At 38.0% G+C, this 20,218-nt stretch overlaps 2 protein-coding genes across 4 annotated transcripts in view; one reads left to right on the plus strand and one right to left on the minus strand.

Moving 5' to 3' along the window:
• Positions 1-1,117, minus strand: part of LOC110101169 (protein RETICULATA-RELATED 5, chloroplastic) — a 42,919-nt gene extending 41,802 nt beyond the window's left edge. The window contains exon 1 of the mRNA XM_020828963.2: positions 335-1,117. Coding sequence (XP_020684622.1) covers positions 335-996 — 662 coding nt within the window. The 5' untranslated portion in view covers positions 997-1,117. The remainder of the gene's footprint in view (positions 1-334) is intronic.
• Positions 1,118-6,663: 5,546 nt separating this feature from the next.
• LOC110101179 overlaps positions 6,664-20,218 on the plus strand; it is a 31,027-nt gene continuing 17,472 nt past the window's right edge. The window contains exons 1-7 of one of the 3 annotated variants that reach the window (XM_020828973.2): positions 6,664-7,016; positions 9,568-9,734; positions 10,057-10,238; positions 10,324-11,184; positions 11,279-11,335; positions 17,785-18,148; positions 18,237-18,436. In XM_020828973.2, coding sequence (XP_020684632.1) covers positions 9,569-9,734; positions 10,057-10,238; positions 10,324-11,184; positions 11,279-11,335; positions 17,785-18,148; positions 18,237-18,436 — 1,830 coding nt within the window. In that variant the 5' untranslated portion in view covers positions 6,664-7,016; position 9,568. Of the gene's footprint in view, positions 7,017-7,062; positions 7,361-9,567; positions 9,735-10,056; positions 10,239-10,323; positions 11,185-11,278; positions 11,336-17,784; positions 18,149-18,236; positions 18,437-20,218 lie in introns of those variants that run through there. The other 2 variants (XM_028700518.1, XM_020828981.2) reach the window with 2 other exon arrangements.

Here is a 20,218-nt window from a genome sequence, read left to right on the forward strand (position 1 = left end):
TTATTAATATTTAATAATCATTATATTTATAATTATAATTTAGTTCTCCTAAAAGTATATTAACTCATATTTTTGCAATATCAGAACCCAATGATAAGTCAAGGAAATTAGCTTAAAAACTATGCAAGCAAATGATTTTTTCAACGTTTACAACAGCTTTTTTTCAACAGCAAATGGCTTAAACTGGTCATAACTAAACTTAGGTTGTTTTGGATTAACTTAATTTAAGCCCCAGCCAAATCGGCCGCATGGTTCTTCCTGAACCAATTTTCTCCAAAAGTTAATTTTATTGCAATAAAATATCAGAAAAGAAACAATTTATAAACAAACCAACCTCCCTTCCATGAACTGATTCAGCTGTTCTTGTAGATCGCAAGGGAAAGCTTCAATGGCCAAGGACAGAGACCTTTGCTGCTCCGTGCACCGGCTAAAGAGATTCCTTACGATCTCCAGCTCCAAAATCCTATCATCACGGTCTGGAACCTGCTCTGCCTCACCAAGATACACAACCCGAGCGGCCAAAAGCTTCTCCCAAACCTTCTTCCTGTCCTTTCCCACCGCCTGCGGCTCCCCAATCACCGTCGCGTCATAAACTCTAGACATAGCCGAACCATCTCCTTCATCCTTCTTATCCTTTTCTTTTTCCTTGTCCATCTTCTCTTCAACTACCACACCGACACTGGCGGGGTTATCTGGAGCCTGCTCAGCAGCCTTCGCAGTGGCGAGGGAGCTGAGCAGTCCCGATGCAGTAACCAAGAAAGGCACAAGAACGAACTCGCGCCGCCGTCCGCCGATTCTCTGGCAAAGTTCCGGTGAGGCGTCGACATCTCCAGTGTCATCGCGTTGGAGGATGGCGGAGTTAATCCTGGAACAGCGGATAGCCGGGGAGAATTGGCACAAAGGGAGACGATTTTCCGTCTGCGAATGACGCCGGCTCGTAGTGCCTAGGCGGCTCAGCTGTCTAAAATCGCCGAGGCTTTGACCGGGGGAGATCATCTGCCACCGGCAATTATGGTAAAAAATCGCCCAGCCCAAGGCGAAGCGGATAGGGAAGTATGCGGCCTAAGGAGCCGATTTTTTGTCACGCTTCCTACGACGCGTTGTCATAATGTGGTCGTGGTAATAGCTTAGCACAAGAAAGCCTCTAGCAAGAGCTAATGGAATTGGCGTTTAAATTATTTGGTGAATAATTGACTTTGAAAAAAATATTTAATGCAGCTTATTTTTATCGATATTAATTAAAAAATTATAAACTTGAGTCATTTAAATGTAATGTGTATAATTTTATTTTAATTAATTTAAATATTTCAAAATATATATATTTAAAAATTATTATGATTTTTTTTACATATATCATATTTTTATAGGTTGTCATAAAAATTATTTCCAAAAAAATTTAAGAAGTGAAAGAATAGATGTGGTCAAATATAATTATATTCGCTATCTGAATGATAAAATTATAAAAAAAAAAATATTGCAAATTAAAAGTGGAAGAAAAAAATATTATTCACATTTTTTTATTTGAAAAGTTTCTAACAACATTTAAAAAAAATTAATCTCATAAAATTTATATAATAACATCTAAAACAGCTTTTTGCCGCCTCAAATATATCCTAAAAATAAAAATTATCATATGCAGCAATAATCATAAAGATAGGGATAGACAATTCTATATAAAATTCATAATCGTATATCATTGACTACATAAGTGCTTAGCATTGTATTATGGATGCCTACAATTATTTATACTTAACTATCAATTTCTTCTGAATGGACCGTTCGCCGCGTCATGCCTAAGGACTTGTTAGTGTAGTAAGTAGTTCTTGCTGTACATCTACCTCTAACAGCTGACGTGGAGAGATATGAAGAGAGTGGGTGGTCGAGAGGCACGCGCGTCTCTTGAAGCTGGAGGCCGAATTTGAGAAGAGAAATGAGCCGACGATGTGGTCGATAAGATCAATTATCGACCAATTGGACAAGTGGTTGACGTGGCACAGTAGTAGCTTTAAAAGTAAATAGAAAATGAAAAAATACTTGCAGAATGCTGTCTATCCATGGGTAAGGTGCAAGTTGGGCTGCAAATTAATGAACTGGTGTTCAACAAGTTGCTTGTGTTTCGGCTCGCTTTTGTCTCGTTAATGATCATTTGTTTAAGTAATCAAACAAGCTTGAACAATTTTTAAAATATTCAACTGTTAAATAAACAAACGTGAACAGCTTTTCGTTCGGCTCTTTTATGATCATGAACAATATCAATTAAAACTCGTGAATGATACGTCCTAAAAAAATCGTCTTAATCGAGCACGAATCTCAAGACATATTCAAGTTGAAAACTTTCAAAATTAAATGTGGGATCATCTGAACTCCAATTCTGGTAAACTTATAGTCAAATTGAGCATCTCAATGAGATGAAATCAACGGCACCAAATGGTTCAATCCGAGTCCGATTGGATCCAAATAAAGGGACCGAAGCACAATTAAAAGGTTTAAAGTACTAATTGGATGGTCAAATGAAATCAAAATATGACATGCTTATAGATGAATCGAGTAGCTCGACGAGACGAATCCAATGTGCAAAAGTTTGCCTAATTCTGACATCAATAACACTTAAATGCTTAATGAATGCTCATGATCAAGGGAATCAATATGAGTTGTCCATTGGACCACTCCCGATTTTGCACTGGATCATCTCCATATTTATAGAGCATGTCACTACAAAAAATCTATAAATAGATCTTCACTACCCACATGAAGAGGGGCTGGGGGACTTAAACCTTTGGCTAGAGAATGGATAGAGCTTTGAGACTTCAATAATCATAGAGTTCTACCGGGTAGCACCACCGCTGACGAACTTCCGTCAGCAACTGTCTGAACACCACCGAGCCACTGACCATTGATAGACCAACGATCATGATCGGGCCGTTGCCCAACTACCGATCTCTACGGAACCACTGATAAACCACCAATCTCCACCAAACTTTCGCTCGACCATCATTGAACCATTGTCTGGTTGTCAAACCACAACCCGGCTGCCAACCGTTTATGAACAATCGTCCGTTCTTCGACTGACACTCGACCGTCGATCATTCAACCTCCGCTTAGTAACATGCCACCGCCAAACCTCCTACCACCATCGATCGTCGACTATGGTTACACCGACCACCATTGCTCACTGACCTCCGTTGACAACCGACTACGATCCCTTCGACCTCCAACGCCCACCGACTAAGGTTCCCTCTGATAATGGTTGTCCTCCAACTACAGTTCCTCAGACCAATATTGACTGCTGACTACGGTCACTCTGACCACTATTGCTCGCCGACTACGGTCACTCCGACCACCATTGCTCGCCGACTACGGTCCCTTCGACCTCCATCACCGGTCGATTACTATCCCTCCGACCTCTATCGCACGCCTACTATGGTCCCTCTGACCATCGTTGCCCAACTACGGTCTTATCGACTAATGATCAAGCCAACACTCTACTAAGATTAACTCTCATATCAAAGGATTCTTTCTAACTCCTATTATGCATTATGCTTTATAAGATTTATATGTATTATCTAGAGCCAACATATTCCCCCGAGGAAAGACATCACGTGTAAGTAATCGTAAGGGTGTTAAAATTTGACCTGATATGACCTAACCTAAAAAATTATGGGTTTGGGTTCGAGATTTGAACCCATTTATGAAACTGGTTGGGTTTGTGTTGACTCAAAAATTCAAAATCAACTCAAGTTAACCCGAGAACATGGCTGTCATGTCTTACACGTGACCTTGACTTGTTGTTTCTGCGCTCGCATGACAACTTCTCTTCGCATCCCAAAACATCGTTGTCATGTCTCACGAGACCCAGACGGTCATTCAATCGGCCTTTCCCAGACCCGCACGTTCGCACGACTGGTCAACCCCGCACCTGTAGGTCATACTGTCACAACCCGTGTTGGCCTCTCCTGGCTCTTATAGCGTGAATGTGTGATCTACTATCCCGCTCATGGTGATGTACTGACGTGCCTCGGTGTTGAAATCTCAAATAGTAACCTGCACATTCCTATCCTGGTTCACAGGTCAGGTTAGGGTCAACCCGTTTGGACCCGGTTCAATTCAGATTAGACCCAAACCCGACCCATCAACCGTTTTGACGCCCCTAATCAATTGTAAATACTAGTATATTCTTTTTAACTGGGAAACACCCTATTGTTTTCCCCCTTTTAGGAGTTTCCATGTAAAACTATGATGTTTCTTATGAATATTGCACCCCTCTCTTATATGTATGTGTGTTGAATCTTCATACAAAACTAGGACATTAAATACTCCATCTGTCTACTGTCGCAAATGTTTCATGATGCAACAATGAACAAGCTCATTAAGAAGCTTGATTAATTTTTTATTTTGTATATTTTTCAAATATTTTTTTTAAATTTTATTATAATTAATTATTCTAATTATATAAAATAAATTATTACATTTTTATTTTTATGTAATATTATTTTAATATATTGAATTTGTTCATAAATAAGTGGTACCTATTTGTTCATGTTTACAGTGCTTTTTTTTACATATGATATGTATGAATCACACATTATGAATTGTGTGATTTATATGATACATTAGTATTTGATATATATGAATTATATGTATAGGTGTCAATTCAGATAAATGGATCAAGTTCGGGTCAAACCTGACTTTACTCGGTCATAAATGGGTCAACTCGAACTCGACCCGTTTTTATAAGAAGTAGAAACAAGATTGAGAGGTGAGGTGGATGTGTGGAGGAGATGTGATAGGAGGATGTTGCTAAGCTGAATTTTGAAATGGTTGAATGTGTTCATGAAAGAGAATAAACTTTAGCAAATGTAGGAACAAAATAATAAAAACCTTTTGTTGGTTCTGGATAGCCCAAGAGAGTTGTTGGAAGAGCTTTAGGAGAGTTTATTCTTTGAATGAGGCGGTTGAAGAGGATAACATCGACATCCAAAAACCATTAAATGCAGATAGTTGGGAGTTGTTCCAGTCAACAACTCATAAGGGAATCTATTTTGTTAAATAGGCATTGGCATGCGGTTTATAAGATAAGTAGCTACTAATACAACATATACACAATACTAATAAGGGAGATTTTCATCTAAAAGCAAGGCTAGTTTCAATGATGTAGCAATGCTTGTGTTCAACAATTTCATTATGTTAAGGTGTATAAGGACAAGAAATTTGATGAGTTATGACATGATTGATTAAAAATTGTTTGAAGGCATTGTTCACAAATTCTTTTCCACCATATGTTCTTAGAGTAATAATGGAGTTAGAAAATTATTTATCAACAAGAAGTTTGAATTGTTGGAATTTTAAGAATGTTTTAGATTTTGCAAGCATTGAATATACCCTTGTATAACAAGTAAAATCATCCACAAACAAAAAATAATAATGAAATCCATTAAATGATTGAGCCGGACTGGTCCCCATACATCAAAATGTATTAGTTGTAATGGTTTAAGAGGGGAAAAACTAATACAATGACATTTAGATTGAGAACAAGAAGTACAATATAAATTGTGAGGAAGACATTTAATATAAGCATACGCTTGCATAATAGGGATTTCAACACTGCAGTATTTGGATGACCCAAATGCTTATGCCAAAGAATCCCGCAAAGCTTCTGCAACCAGTGTAATCTCTTTCACTGCAGAGCAGCGAATATAAGTCATCAATATTCAATGGTGCAGTTTAGCATGTATGAAAGTTTAAAATGCATATACGATGCTTGGAGTTCATAATTACTTTTTCTGTGTCTATGGAACTTCCTACACAATTTATATCAAAAACTTTGGCTTTGAATACTTAAACACTTAAGAACGCCAGGTAGAGTGATTTTCTATCGTTAGCGGGGTGTGAACAAGGATATGTCACAATAAAAATCTATAAATAAGCCCTTGCTCTGTATATGAAAGGAGGGCTTGGACTTTGGCTTAAGATTTCATAGAGCTCCAAGGATCTTGAAGCAACACCATCCGACCACCATCCAACTATCATTGTTGGACAACCACCCTACCATCGTCGACCGACCGCCGCCTAAACGTTGCAGTTAAACCATTGCTCACCTGACGTTATCAGACAACCTCCCGCCACTATAAAACCATTACTCGACCGCCTCCTTATAACTACCACTTAAACACATCCATCAAATCATCACTTGATCACCATCATCAGATAATCGCCAAACTACTACCATCAAGCCGTCATGCAACTACCACCAGTAGAACACAACTTGTCACCGCCATCAAGTCACTACTTGAACGCTATGGTCAGAAAATCACATGTTTGCCATCGTTGCATCACTGTTCTTCAACCAACATTGCCCCAACTATAGTTCGTTAACATTTGTCTCCGAACTACAATCCTGCAATCACCATCGGCCCACCACAACCTTCCAACCTGAGTCACTTGACTCGGGTTCCCCGACTAACGTCACTCAACATGACACCCATCGCCTGATTATAATCCACTGACTATCATGTGTTCTGAATATTCAAGCAAAACTAAGATGTTAATGGATGTTCCAACAAGTAACACTTATCATATATTTCTATTTTTTTCTTATAATATTTTATAAATTTTTATGTATAAACTTATCATATAAGTCCATCAAAGGTGGAACTTGAGCCTCAACTAAATACCCCATTGAACAAACATAACATTTGCGAAAACTAACCCTAACGAAAGGTCGGCGGTTGGCAGCAAGATGATCAAGTAGGCCATGCCCGGACATTTAGTGGGCATGGTTACAAAGATCAAGGATCTACTGAATTTGAAAGAACAACTTAAACCACGTGGCCTCCACTACCCCGTCTTCGCAAACTGTCTTCATTGTCCTCCGCCTCCAGGTTCCTTGCCTCGCCGTTGATCTTTAGTCGCCGGAGTTCGCTTTGACCATTGCCTCCAGTTCTGTATGGTGGGATGATAATCGGAAGTGTAAAAAACTTCTATTTGTAGGGAACTTCAACCACATTTCCTGTATCTTAGTATGTTCTTGGCACCATACATTTCCTCCATTGCTTTCTTCAACTGTAGACGAGTGCTGTAGCGCACATCTCTCAGGAGATTGCAACACTATGAATTGCTTATGGGTTTTACATTTTGGAGGGAAATGAGGGATATTGTTGTTTTTAGGGTTGTGGATGGCTTGTACTTCATGTTTAACTACATAAGTGCCATTTTTTCCCCTCTTTGTTGAAAGTGCTATGCCTTCGTGGGTATTTGTTGTTTATTTGACTGCTCTCTTCTGAAGATATGCTGAAACCTGCTTTCTGTCGAAGAAGATATGCAGAACTAGAATACAGAAAACGAACCAGGAACAAGAGAAATAGTAAGAACTGTAGGAACAATAGTTCATTGTATTTCCATATCAATCTGCATTACAGGTAGAGTATGCATATATGTATAACAGTAACGTAGAAATCTGTAATGAGAACATAAATCTGTTAGATCTAAAGGGTTGAGATGAGAGTTTTTTTTAGCAATGTATGGCGAGGATTAAATGCCGTAAAAGGCGACTGCCCCTGCAGCAGAGAGAATGGGGTTAGTGGCAGAAAAGGTTGCTTACATATCATTTTATAAGTTATCATTGTCCTGCAAATTAATGGTCTAATTGTTGGAGTGTTAATTTGGACATGAGGAGGTTGAATCTGGATGGAGACAGCAGTTTGTTGAGGAGATTGGCCGGTTGATCTTTAGAGTCGATGTGATAAATAGTGATCTCATTGGAGCGAATGAGATCCCTAATGAAATGATAATTAATTTCAATGTGCTTCGTGTGAGCTTGAAAAACATGATTGCTTGCCAAGGCAAGTGCTGAAGTGTTGTCTCAATGAAGTGGAATTTGTGAGAGCGTCAAGATGTGAAAGTCATTAAGTAAGCAATGGATATTGTTGATAAGACATGAGAGAATTGATGAAACACTTTAATTACGGAGGTCAACCTTAGAGTCTAATGGTTTTCATTTGAATAGATCTAAAACCAATTACATCGAGTGTAATTTTAGTAGTAATAGATATAGTGGTGGAATTGTGATATTGGGTGATGAGGTCATTAAAAAGAGTAATTCTTTTAGATATCTCGGGTCTATTGTTCAAAGCAATGGTGAAATAGATGGGATATTAGTAGTAAAATTCAAATTGGATGGTTGAAATGGAGGATTGCATTAGGCCTATTTTGTGATAGAAAAGTACCCCTCAAACTTAAGGGTAAAGTTTTATAAGATAGTGGTGAGACCTGCAATGCTTTATGTCGCAAAATATTGACAATTAAAAGAGAAGCATAAAAATAAGTTATGTGTTGCAGAGATGTGGATGCTCAAGTAGATGAGTGGCTTTACATTTAGAGATAAAATGCGAAACAAGTATATACGTGAGAAGGTTGGAGTAGCTCTAGTGGAAGATAAAATTGGATAGAGTCACCTTAGATAGTTTGTCCACATAAAACGTTGGCCTTTCGATGACCCTGTTTGGAGAGTAGATGTTTTAGAATAGGTCTATGTTAAAAAAAGTAGAGGTAGACCTAAACATTAGAAATGACCTTTTTTATTAGATTTAAATTAGAATTTGACTCTTAATATGACATAATGAAGAAAAAAGATTTATGTAGCCGACTCCACTTAGTGGGATAAATGCTTGTTGTTGTTGTTGTACTTTTTGTGTACTTTATGGAGTTCACAAATTAATCTTGTTGTTATCTTTGGGCTACTTGAAATCAGCTTTAAATCATGAGGTGTCCATTGCTTTATATTTATACGATTCCTGCAAAAAAAAAAGTTCTATGTAGTTAGGAGTAACTTATTAGTAAGCCCGTGTTTCATTATGAAAGTTTTCATTTTTTATCAGTTCAACATATTCAGAGTTAATTAAGCTGTTCATGGGTTGGTATAACCATAGCACTCTTATCTTGTGGAGAAAAGCTCAACCTACCTAGGATCAGACTGTCTGTCGAGCCAACCTCTGTTTCTATTGATATGTTTTTATTTTGGCGGTATTAATGCTATCTCCTTATCTTTGTGCGAGATGGATTGCCAGCATTTTCTGACTTGCTTCACATTTCTTGTTTCACACTCAGCCTATTTCCTTACTTTTGCTTATCTCCATGACAATTGGTTACAATACATCAACTCACCATTCAAAGCCCTTGTTGATTTTAATCATAGACAGATAGGGAATCTGTACTTTTTTTACTTATCTTTGAGAAATAGAGAAAATAATCAATATGAAAGGACCCTATGGTTTGCCATCGTATGGCATGGCACTCCCTTTAAGAATTTTTTTGAAGAATGTAAAGGAAAATTTATTATTTTAGATGCTAACCTATGATTGATAATTCTTGCTTTACCAAATTGTATGGCATGATGCATCTTGAAATAGCTGTTGCTATAATTTTAACAATTCTAGGCATTGGTTCTTAACTTTATTGTGAGGATTAAAATATTATCAACATACATGGTTGCCTTTTTCCTCTAAGAATGGGGAACTGATCACATTCACTTAAAAACTGTTGGTCACTTATTTTTAATTACCATTATTTCAGAATGGGCGCAGGGAGGAAAACTCGGAATGCCAACAATGATAGCAGTAATCCACCTTACCGGCGTGGCTCATCATCTTTTAGGGGCTTGCACAAGGATGAATTAGGAGGAGCTATATTTATGTGCAAAGATAACACTATGCCAGAGTGTCTATCAAAACAATTGTTTGGTTTGCTACCACATTTACCTTTCCATTGAAGTTTAGAAGTTCAAAATTTCATTCAATGACTACTTGGTTGCTTTATTTTTCTTGTCTAGTAGTTAGCCTTCTCCTTCATTCTTTTTGAAATTTTGTTGAGGGAGTTGTTTTCTTTTAATAATATTATTTCTGCCCTTATCAGGCATTCAAACCGATACCAACAAAGTCTCTCTCTCTCTCTCTCTCTCTCTTTATATATATATATATATATAACAAGACCAATACTAGTTTTCAAGATCTTGTGCCTCTAATTTTTTAAATTAAAATCTCATATACAACTTTACTTTTGCAGGTTTACCCCCTCCACATTTCTCCTACGTGAGAAATATTTCACCAGGTCTGCCCATTTTTCTCTTCAACTGCACTGATAAGAAACTTCATGGCATTTATGAGTCTGCAAGTCATGGTCAATTGAACATAGATGCTCATGCATGGACAAATGGGGGAGCAGAGAAGACTGCTTTTCCTGCACAGGTCTTGTTTATAGCAAATTTCATGAATTTCTTACTTCTCCTTGCTTTATTGTAATAAATTTAATTATTATTTATATTTTTTCTAGGTCCGGATCTGCATCCGGTCACAATGTAAACCCCTTATTGAAAAGAAATTTAAGAAAGCAATTGAACACAACTATAATGCTAAACCTTTCTGGTTCGAGCTGGACCATGCACAGACTCAACACTTACTTTTTCTGTTCAAACCTATTCCTCCATCTCCTTTGCCAGTACGAAGTCGGGCTAGCAAAATCAATAATTGTCCACCATTATCAGCTGTCAAAAGAAAGCTAAAGAATGATTTAGAGGTTACTAGTTCAGCGAACCAATACAAGGTTGCAGACAATGCAGATACTGATTTTGGTGGATCTAGGAGAGAACTGTTTAATGCTTTTGAAGGTGCAAGTTCTAAAGAACCAATATTGAACTACAATGATTCTAAAGAATCAATTTCGAACGGGAAAGAACATTTTCAAGGTGATTTAGATGGAGGAAGTTCAGCAATTGTTACTAATTTTATTGAACTTAATGGAAGACTGGATCTGCAACCAGTTGAAGGAGAGCATAATAATGCATTGCTCAAACTGAAATTTTTTTCAGCTGATAGCAAATTGCGTTCGTCTAGCTGTGTCATAGGTGATAGTTCAAGTTCAAGTGTCCTGGAAGATTTGTACAACAAAAATGAACAACTTATTGATGATTCATGTACTTCCACTGAGAAAGATGATGACCTTTATGATGGAAATGTTGCATCAAATGATCAACATCTTGATACCTTTCTGGAAGAAAACCGTCTAATGGTATCGATGAACTTCTGTGATGGATATAAAAATATGAATAGTGGGAAGATTTTGAATGATTCACACAGTTTGTACGAGCAAGAAGAAGTTTCAGCGACTCCTAATCTTTCTCATGGAAATGATAAGGTAACTAAACATAAGTTCAATTTGAAAATTTTAAGCTGATTTTATTATTTCTGTAAACTTTTAAACTCAAATTTTCCATGATTTTCTTTTTTAGCTGCTGGAAGCCATCAGAGATTTAAAGGTGCAAACTACTACATTAGCGAAACAGCAGGTTCCATATAAATTTTACTTTTCTACCTTCTTCTATTGAGGTTTTAACTTTTTATTTTATATTTTCCCTTTTCATCATTGATTTTTGTGATGTTACCTGTGCATTTTCTATGAAGGTGTTGTTTGATTTTGATAGGACACAAGTGCAGAAATTACCAAAACAATGGCTAAAATTAGGGATTTCAGCAAGAACAATGCAGGAATTTGAAGAAATTCCTTGGCAAATCAGTAAGAAAACTTAATAATAGAAAAATAGTGGAAGAAAACTAGCAAGATATAATGGATCTTCAATTTGAGAGAAAGAGCCGGCTCTCCCAATCCCTAGCTGACGGCTAGAGCCCAAGTACCTAAGATAAAAATCAATAAACAAATCGCATAAACCCACCCCCCCCCACATTTAGAGAATACAAAATAAAAGTATAATTATTAAACAACCCTTCCTAAATTAATTTCCCTCTTAAACCGCCCCTTCCTATTTAAAAATTTTCATTAGATCATTGGCCTACATGGGGGCCAGCGGCTTCCTTGTCAGCCTGAAATAGACCAGGGCCAGCCCTATTTTAGGGCCGACTGGACTGGTTGGACCGGTCTAACATATTTCAATGATATTTAGATCTTAATTTTAGTAGATGTCAGCATTACTTTTTAATTTTTACATAGTATGGCATCTAGATATACCCATTTATATACCACCAAAAATCAGATTGAAAATCATTTATTTGTTTATTACTTAAAATATATCATCAAATCAAATAACTGATGTTTGTAATAAAACTACATTACATATGTCAACAAGCTAAAAAGCCCGAAAGTATGCTGTTGTATTGTTATATTCTTTTTATCTCAAAATTTTGTTGGATTTATAGTTCTCCTGCATACTTCGCATAACTTCGTTATCATGGCAAATTTTTTTATTACTTTTGCAGTCATTTTCATCAATTTTCTACAGATTTGGACTTGTTATCATTCGTTTATGAGTTTTTTTTTTCCGCTTATTCTTGTTTTATAGTTTCTTCTCTACAAGTTCAATTTGAATTTAAAGTTAAATTTAATTCAAATCTTTAGCCCCTTTCTTAAAATTTCTCTACACAATTTACAAAGTTAAATTAATCCATATCATCCCACTGATTGTCCTCCCATTCATTCCCCAAGCTGGTGTTAATCCAAGTTGTACTGAGTAGTCTAAATGTCTAGCCAAATGAAAGATTTTAACCCTGATAAAGATCCTTACAAAGGAGCTTAATGACCCTATGATGAATGCACCTTGTGGGAGACCTTTGTCTCTTCTAGATATTTTAGATGATTTGTGGAAAATTACTCGAAGTTGTATATGTTAATGTATTTTATCATAGAAATCATGGCGCATCTCCTTCGTCTCTTTAGATAGTCATAAATTTTCACCTGAGTAGGCCATTAAATTTAGAGAGTAGATATCATATGGATCCTAGAAATCACTTAGCTTAGAGACTAAAAAGTCCATGTAGACTAGAGAGATCTTAGAGACATACCTTCAAGTTATTCTTGAAGTTTACTTTTATAGTGATGATCATGTGATCGATATCATAGGCATCATGGAAAAAGGTTGTGGCATTTATTAAAATCGATGACATGATTAAACTAAAGCTTGATACATCACAAAAAATTGCCTTGATCAGACATGAATCTTGAAGCATATATGAGTTGACAACTTTTAAAATTATATTCGAGATCATCTTAGCTCCAATTTCAGCAAACTTATAGCCAAATTGAACATCTCGAGAAGACGAACCCAACGACACAAAAATCGGTCAAATTCGAGCCCAAATGGCTTTAAATAAAATGACCCAAGCATATTTGGAATGTTCGAAGCATTAATTGTATGACGAAATGATCTCTAAATATGACATATTTATAGTTGAATCGAGCAGCTCGACTAGACGAATTCAACGAGCCAAAGATCACTTATTCTTACATCATTAAGGCACTTAAATGCTTGAAAAATGCTCCATGATCGAGGAAATCAGTATATGCCATCCGATGGAGCACTCTTAAATTATCCTGGATCTTCTTCATATTTATGGAGCATGCCACTCACAAAAATCTTTAAATAGACCAATGCTTTCTTCATGAAAGGACATTTGGCTGGAGATTGGAGAGAGCTCTGAGGTTTTGAGGATCCTAGAGTTCTATCCAGGCACCATCGCAGGCGAGCTTCTGCCAACCATCGTTTGGCTGCCGCCATCTTCGGACCACTATTCAACCACTGATCGCCGCTGAATAACAGCCTGACAATCGACCACTATCCAACCATAGTTGGACCACCGCTTGGCAACGAACCTCCATTGGACCATTTCCCGACCGTTGACCGTCGTCGAACCACCACCAATCTCCATTGTACTTCCACCTGACAATCATCGGACTGCCACTCGTTCGCCGACCGCCTTCTGACATTCGCCCGACCATCGTCAGACCATCGCCCGGCCTTTAACCACCGTCTGGCCGCCGGCTGCCACCGATCCACCTCCCGTTAGCCGATCTCTGTCGTACTTCCGCAAGACCTCCGTCCGGTTGCTGTTCTTGGCTGGGCCTTCTCCTGACAGAAGCCACCATAATTCTAACCCGACCATGATCATTCCATGCTCCCCAGTATCTATACAAAGTCTGATTGATTCTCCAAAACTATTGTAATTGTACCGCCTCTAAGTTAAGAGATGAGTTAATGATAAAAAACACCCACCACAGTGCAGGAAATTGCTGATTTTCAGGAAATTCAGCAAGTTTGGTGCAGGAATTTCAAATTTAATAGAGAAAATAACAAGCAAAAGTCTCCAATTCAACAAAAGAACAAGAAAAACAACAAACAATATAAGAATATTCAATTCGAGAGGAAGATTCAACTCTCCAAATCTTTAACCAAATACTAGAGCCCAAAAGCAAAACCGTAGATCTCAAATTCAGCCTCCAAATCCAAGATAACCCTAACCCTAGCAAGAAGAAACTATTTAAAGCCAAATAAAAATTACATAATCCCTAAACAACCCTTAATTTAAAATTTTTCTTCAAAGCAAAGCTTAATTAAGCCGTGGGCACCATCACCTCAGCCGCCTCCTCTCCTTTTCCCTTGTTCCGCCTGCCCCCTTGGCCCTCCTTCTGCAGCAATGAACCCGTCCATGATGGACCGGTTCAACCGGCCCTTGAGCGGCCTAACATTACCCTACTCCCAAAGACTCACCTTGTCCTCAAGGTGGAATAAAGGAAATTGATACTTCACCCTCTCATATGGTTCCCAAGTAGCGTCGAAGTCGGGTAAGTCCCTCCATTTAATAAGCACTTTTTTGTTTACCTCTTTATCTGATCTCACCCATTTTAGCTCTAGTGGTTCTAAGACCACTTCCAATTCCTCTGTCAATGTTGCTAGTAATTCTGCACTAACTGCATGCTCCCTAAGAGCTCTTCTCAACTGTGACACATGGAAGACTGGATGTATGGTGGCTGATGGGATTAACTTCAAACGGTACGCCACTGCTCCAATCTTATCCAATATCTGTTAGGGGCCAAAATACCTCAGAGACAGTTTCTCGTTTCTTCTGTTGGCCATTGTCCTCTGTCTGTAGGGTCGCAATTTTACGAACACATTCTCTCCCACATCAAACTGGATGTTTCTTTAATGTGCATCTGCATGCTTCTTCATGATCTGCTGTGCCCTCAACAAATGTTTCTTCAACTCCTCCAACACCCAATCCCTTTCCTCAAAGTACTATTCTAATGAGGATACTGGTGTGCTGCTCCATTTTTCAAAGTGCACCAAGTGTGGGGGGTCCCTTCCATACAACAATTTGAAAGGGGTTATCTGAGAAGCTGAGTGGTACGAGGTATTGTGCCAATATTCGACCCATGCTAACAACTTGGCCCACATCTGTGGTGTTTCAGAAGCAAAGCACCTCAAGTAAGTCTCTAAACTTTTGCTGACTATCTTCGTTTGTCCGTCCATGGGTGTTAAGTAGTGCTTCTCTTAAGTATTGTTCCCTGTAACCTGGACAACTCCCTCCAAAACTGGCTGAGAAACACATAGTATCGGTCATAAACTATCAACTATGGAATCCCATGTAGCCTAACTACCTCCCTGATAAATGTTGTTGCCACTGTCATTATGGTGTAGGGTTGTCGTAAGGGAATGAAATGTGCGTACTTGCTTAGCCTGTCCACCATCACCATAATGATTTTGAATCCCTCTGATCGTGGTAGGCCATTTATAAAATCTATGGACACTTCCTCCCATACCATGTTCTGAAGTTCCAAAGGTTGTAGAAACGCCCCTGGAGCCATAGCCATATACTTGTTCCTCTAGCAGATTTCACACCTCACAATTATCTCCTCCACATCTTTATGCATCCCCTTTCAATATAACTCATCAACTAGTCTCCTGTAGGTCTTTTGTACCCTGGAATGGCCTCCATTTGTACTCCCATCGAACTCCTGCAATAAGTGGGGAATATGGATGGAGGTTCACGACATCACAAACCTTCATTGATGTAAGAGTCTCCCATCTTCAAGTGAGTACCCCAGATGACTATTCATATCCTTCATTAAATCCTCAATCTTTTTCAACTCCTCATCATGCATGCTCTCCTTCTTGATAGCCCCCATTCTTCCATCAGTGGCACTGAAGTTTCCATTTCATGGAGTTCCCCAACACATCTTGATAAGGCATCCGTTGCTATTTTCTAATCCATGTCTGCAGTGGATCTCAAAATCATAACCTAGCAGTTTGGACAACCACCTCTGATGCTCTTCTGTCACCATCCTCTGGTCCAATAAATATTTCAAGCTTTTCTGATTTGTCTGGAACTCTGGATAATGAAATGCCTACCCAATAGGTAAGGGCGCTACTTCTGAATAGTCAACACAATGGCCATCAGTTCCCTCTCATATACTGACTTCAGCCTAGCTCTGGCTGACAGTACTTGGCTGTAGTATGCTATAGGTCTGTGGCTTTGCATGAGTACGACCCCCAACCCATATTCGGACGCATCGGTCTTCACTACAAAAATTTGACTGAAATTTGGGAGAGCTAAAATTGGGATTTTACTCATGGTTTTCTTCAGGCCGCTGCCTCTCCCCACAAGAAGCTATCCTTCTTTAGTTGCTCGATCAAGGAAAACATTATGGTACTGTATTCCCTTACAAATCTTCGGTAGTAACCAATCATTCATAGGAAGCCCCTCAACTCCCTTAGGTTCCTAAGCAGGGACCACTTCTGCATTGCCTCAATTTTGATTTGATTCGCCGCTACTCCCTCCTAGGATACCACATGCCCCAATTACTATACACTAGAATGCGTGAAACTGCACTTCTTTAGGTTGGCCCTCAACTGATGCTCACATAGAACTTCTAAAACTACTCTCAAGTGCTCCAGATGCTCCTCTTCAGTCTTGTTGTATACTAGCATCTCATCAAAGAAAACCAAGATAAACTTCCGGAGGTATTGCCAGAACACCCTCTTCATCAAGGATTGGAAAGTAGCAAGGGTGTTAGTAAGCCTAAACGACATCACCAGAAACTCGTAGTGCCCCTCGTGTGTCCTGAAAGCTGTCTTCTGAACATCTGCCTCTTTTATTTTGATTTGGTGATAGCCTGACTTCAAATCTAACTTAGAAAACACCACTGCTCCATACAACTCATCCATCACAAGAACATGGAACTTATCCGACACTTTCCCCTTGTCAAGGCTTTGTAATCCACAGATTCTTGTAAGGAGAGGCTCTTCAATGTGCGCTTTGAATTTGGACAGATCCAGCGGGCTAGAGAAAAGACTCACATTTTTTGCCTGATGATCCCACATCCAAGACCTCACGGATCAGATTTTCAATCTTATCCTTCTGAATCTGGGGATATCGGTATGGCCAAACACTGGTCGGTGACATCCCTTACTTCAAGGTAATGGTATGCTCCAGCTCTCTCTGCGGAGGTAGGCTCTAGGGAGGTTGAAAAACCTCACTGAACTGTTGTATGAGCAGCTGAATTGAAGTAGGAGTGTCTCCCTCATCCTCCATTCTGCCCCTTGCAAGCATTGCAACTCCACAAAAAATTCTCCACCCACTTCCTGTATGGTCATGATCAAAGATTTGAGATATACCCCTGCCTTGGACAGCCGACGTCCCCATTGCGTCATGTTAACTCATTTAACTCTTAATAAAGAAAGGTCATTTTCCTAGGATTATATAAATACTATATAAATATTAAAAATGAAATACTTAACCAATTATTTTCATGGTATCAACGACTTAGGCTTTTTCTTAGCATTTTAATAAGCCGTAACATTCATCAGGGTACTTCCTATAACTTGCAGACTTTTATTGTTCTAGGTCTCTTTTCATTCCTCCTAATATTGAGTCAAGATTTCTTATGCTTTGCACCCCTCTCCTCACTTCACTGAAATGATAGTATTCTATTCATGATTTTGTTTATTAGGTGGAATCTGATAGAGAAATATTGTATTTGAGAGATCTAATTAGAAACTCCGGACAAAAAGTTCTAAAGCTGAATGCCCGTTTGAAGGATCTAGAATCAAAGTTAGGCACCTCAATGCTACTTGATGATGGTCATAAAGTCGAGTTTGTTGGGCAGCATATTGGTTCAGACGATGTAATTTACCTTATTGGAGGTTCTAATGGTTCTGCATTGCTATCTGCATTAGACTCATTTTCACCATCATTGGACATCTTGACACCCCTGAAGTCAATGAGCTCTGCTCGTTCGTATGTTTCCTCAGTTGCACTAAATGGAGATATATATGCTCTGGGCGGAGGTGATGAAAATTCCTGGTATAACATAGGTACATCTATTAAACCCTTTTTTCCTAAATACCCATACATGGTTAGATCCAGTTTTCTTAATCCGTTGCGTTTTCAAATAATTTGCAGTTGAGCATTATTCCCAAAAGCACGACGAATGGACCTCATGCCCTCCGATGATCCACGAGAAAGGCTGTCTAGCTGGTGCAGCTTTGAATGGCAAAATTTATGCTATTGGTGGAGGTAATAGACTTGAGTTCTTCTCCGATGTGGAGATGTTTGATCCTGCTTTAGGAAGATGGATATCTTGGTATTCGATGTTTCATAAGGTAGTATATGTTGAATGTCTCCGCATTTGTCATTGTGTGCTCGTTTCTTTCTGATTAATGTGCAAATATCTAATGCTAGCCTGTTTTCTCCTATGTGATGGCTTATTACCATTATGCTAATACATGGATTTTGAAATCAAACATCTCAGTCACAACATGCCACTTAATACTAGTTTTTTGTTGCCATAATTCGTAAAGGTGATGATATAGATTATTCAAGGCGTTATATCCTTATTCATATTATATATATCGATTATGTTACCAGTTCGAGAAAAATATTTTTAAGAATGCATTTTTTTCCCTCAATCTTCTTGGTTTAATAAAAAAATATTATTAAAAATAATATTGTTCCAAATCTTCAAGGTCGATTTGAGTCATTTTTTAATTCAACAAGAGGATGATAAGATCATAACCCTCCATTGGAGCACTACGATTCTCTTTTTGACAAAGTGTAGAAAACCTTCATGTTAAATCCACATATTAATAAACCTAAAAGGCTTGGGACTATTATAAGAAAGATTTGAAATAAAAGAAAGGGTAAATGATCTAAGATTTGATCTATTAAAGTGTCCAAGTAGGAGGGAATTAAAATAACTAATATATTCAGATGAGATAAATATTCTATCGAGTACAACCTATTTGAAACCATTAGAATAATTAAAAGGGGACCTAAATATTTGGCTTCCATGATTATTTATAATCAATATAATAGGAGTCCTCCATTTAGATATAACACAAAATTTACCTTTATTATTGGAAAAATAACCTTTTCTTTCCTTCAGATATAACACAATATTGAAATCTCCTACGAACATTGAAATCTTCTCTGACCATTTTGAGCAATGCTTTAGAGGTCCAGCCAAAGGAAGGTTCTATGTTCTCTTAAGATGTCAACATAAAGGAATGAAGCATAAACTAACATGTCATCAAAAGAATTTTTGTTGCTTAAAAGTTAAGGCAAGTCAAACATGGAAACGCATTGAATCAAATCCATCCATAATACTAAATCTTGTTGGAAGGGTTTGTAAGAGCACCTTAACAACTTAAATATTCTTATAGATAATAATTTTATTCAGGTTAACTATAGATTTTAAATAATCAATAATACAAATTTTATGCATTTTAATGACGTTTTTGAGTCTCTTATTAATTTGTGATTTGGCAATACCTTTAATATTCTAAATCTTTAATGTTAACTGTATTGAGACTATTACATCACATAATTTTATTGATCTTTTCAAACTTTTATTTATGCCCCTACCCTAACATTAGGATAACAAAATCATCCACATATTCAAAAATTAATATATTAGGGCGAAGAGGGGGATCATTAGGAGTACACATATGGTTCAACGCTTTATAACAAATTTTTTCCAGACACATGATACGCCCTAGGGTTCCCAAGTTTGGGTTTGCCCTAATGCTCCTTCAAAGAAAAGATTTCTCCTCCAAATCAAGGAAAAAATCAACACAAGAGGGATGAGATGAAGAACCAAAACCTTTGCATTCAAAATCCAAGGGAAAACAAGATACAATTTGTCCACTTCGAGAAGGACAAGGTCTCCCACTACAAACCCTAGAAAAACAAGAGAAAGAAACTAAGGAGGCTAAGAGAAAACTCCAATCTTGCATAACCCTAGAAATCCCCCCTTAATCCCTACTTATAGCAAGCAAAAGACCCAACCAAACCCACTAGTGGGCTGCCCAAACTGAACCGCCCAGCTCAGGCTAAACCTGAGCCAAACCTGTCCAGAAATGGACAGGTTCCGCTCAAGCCGATCG

Source organism: Dendrobium catenatum, unplaced genomic scaffold, assembly GCF_001605985.2.
Source record: "Dendrobium catenatum unplaced genomic scaffold, ASM160598v2 fragScaff_scaffold_1553, whole genome shotgun sequence".
Classification (NCBI taxonomy): Eukaryota; Viridiplantae; Streptophyta; class Magnoliopsida; order Asparagales; family Orchidaceae; genus Dendrobium; species Dendrobium catenatum.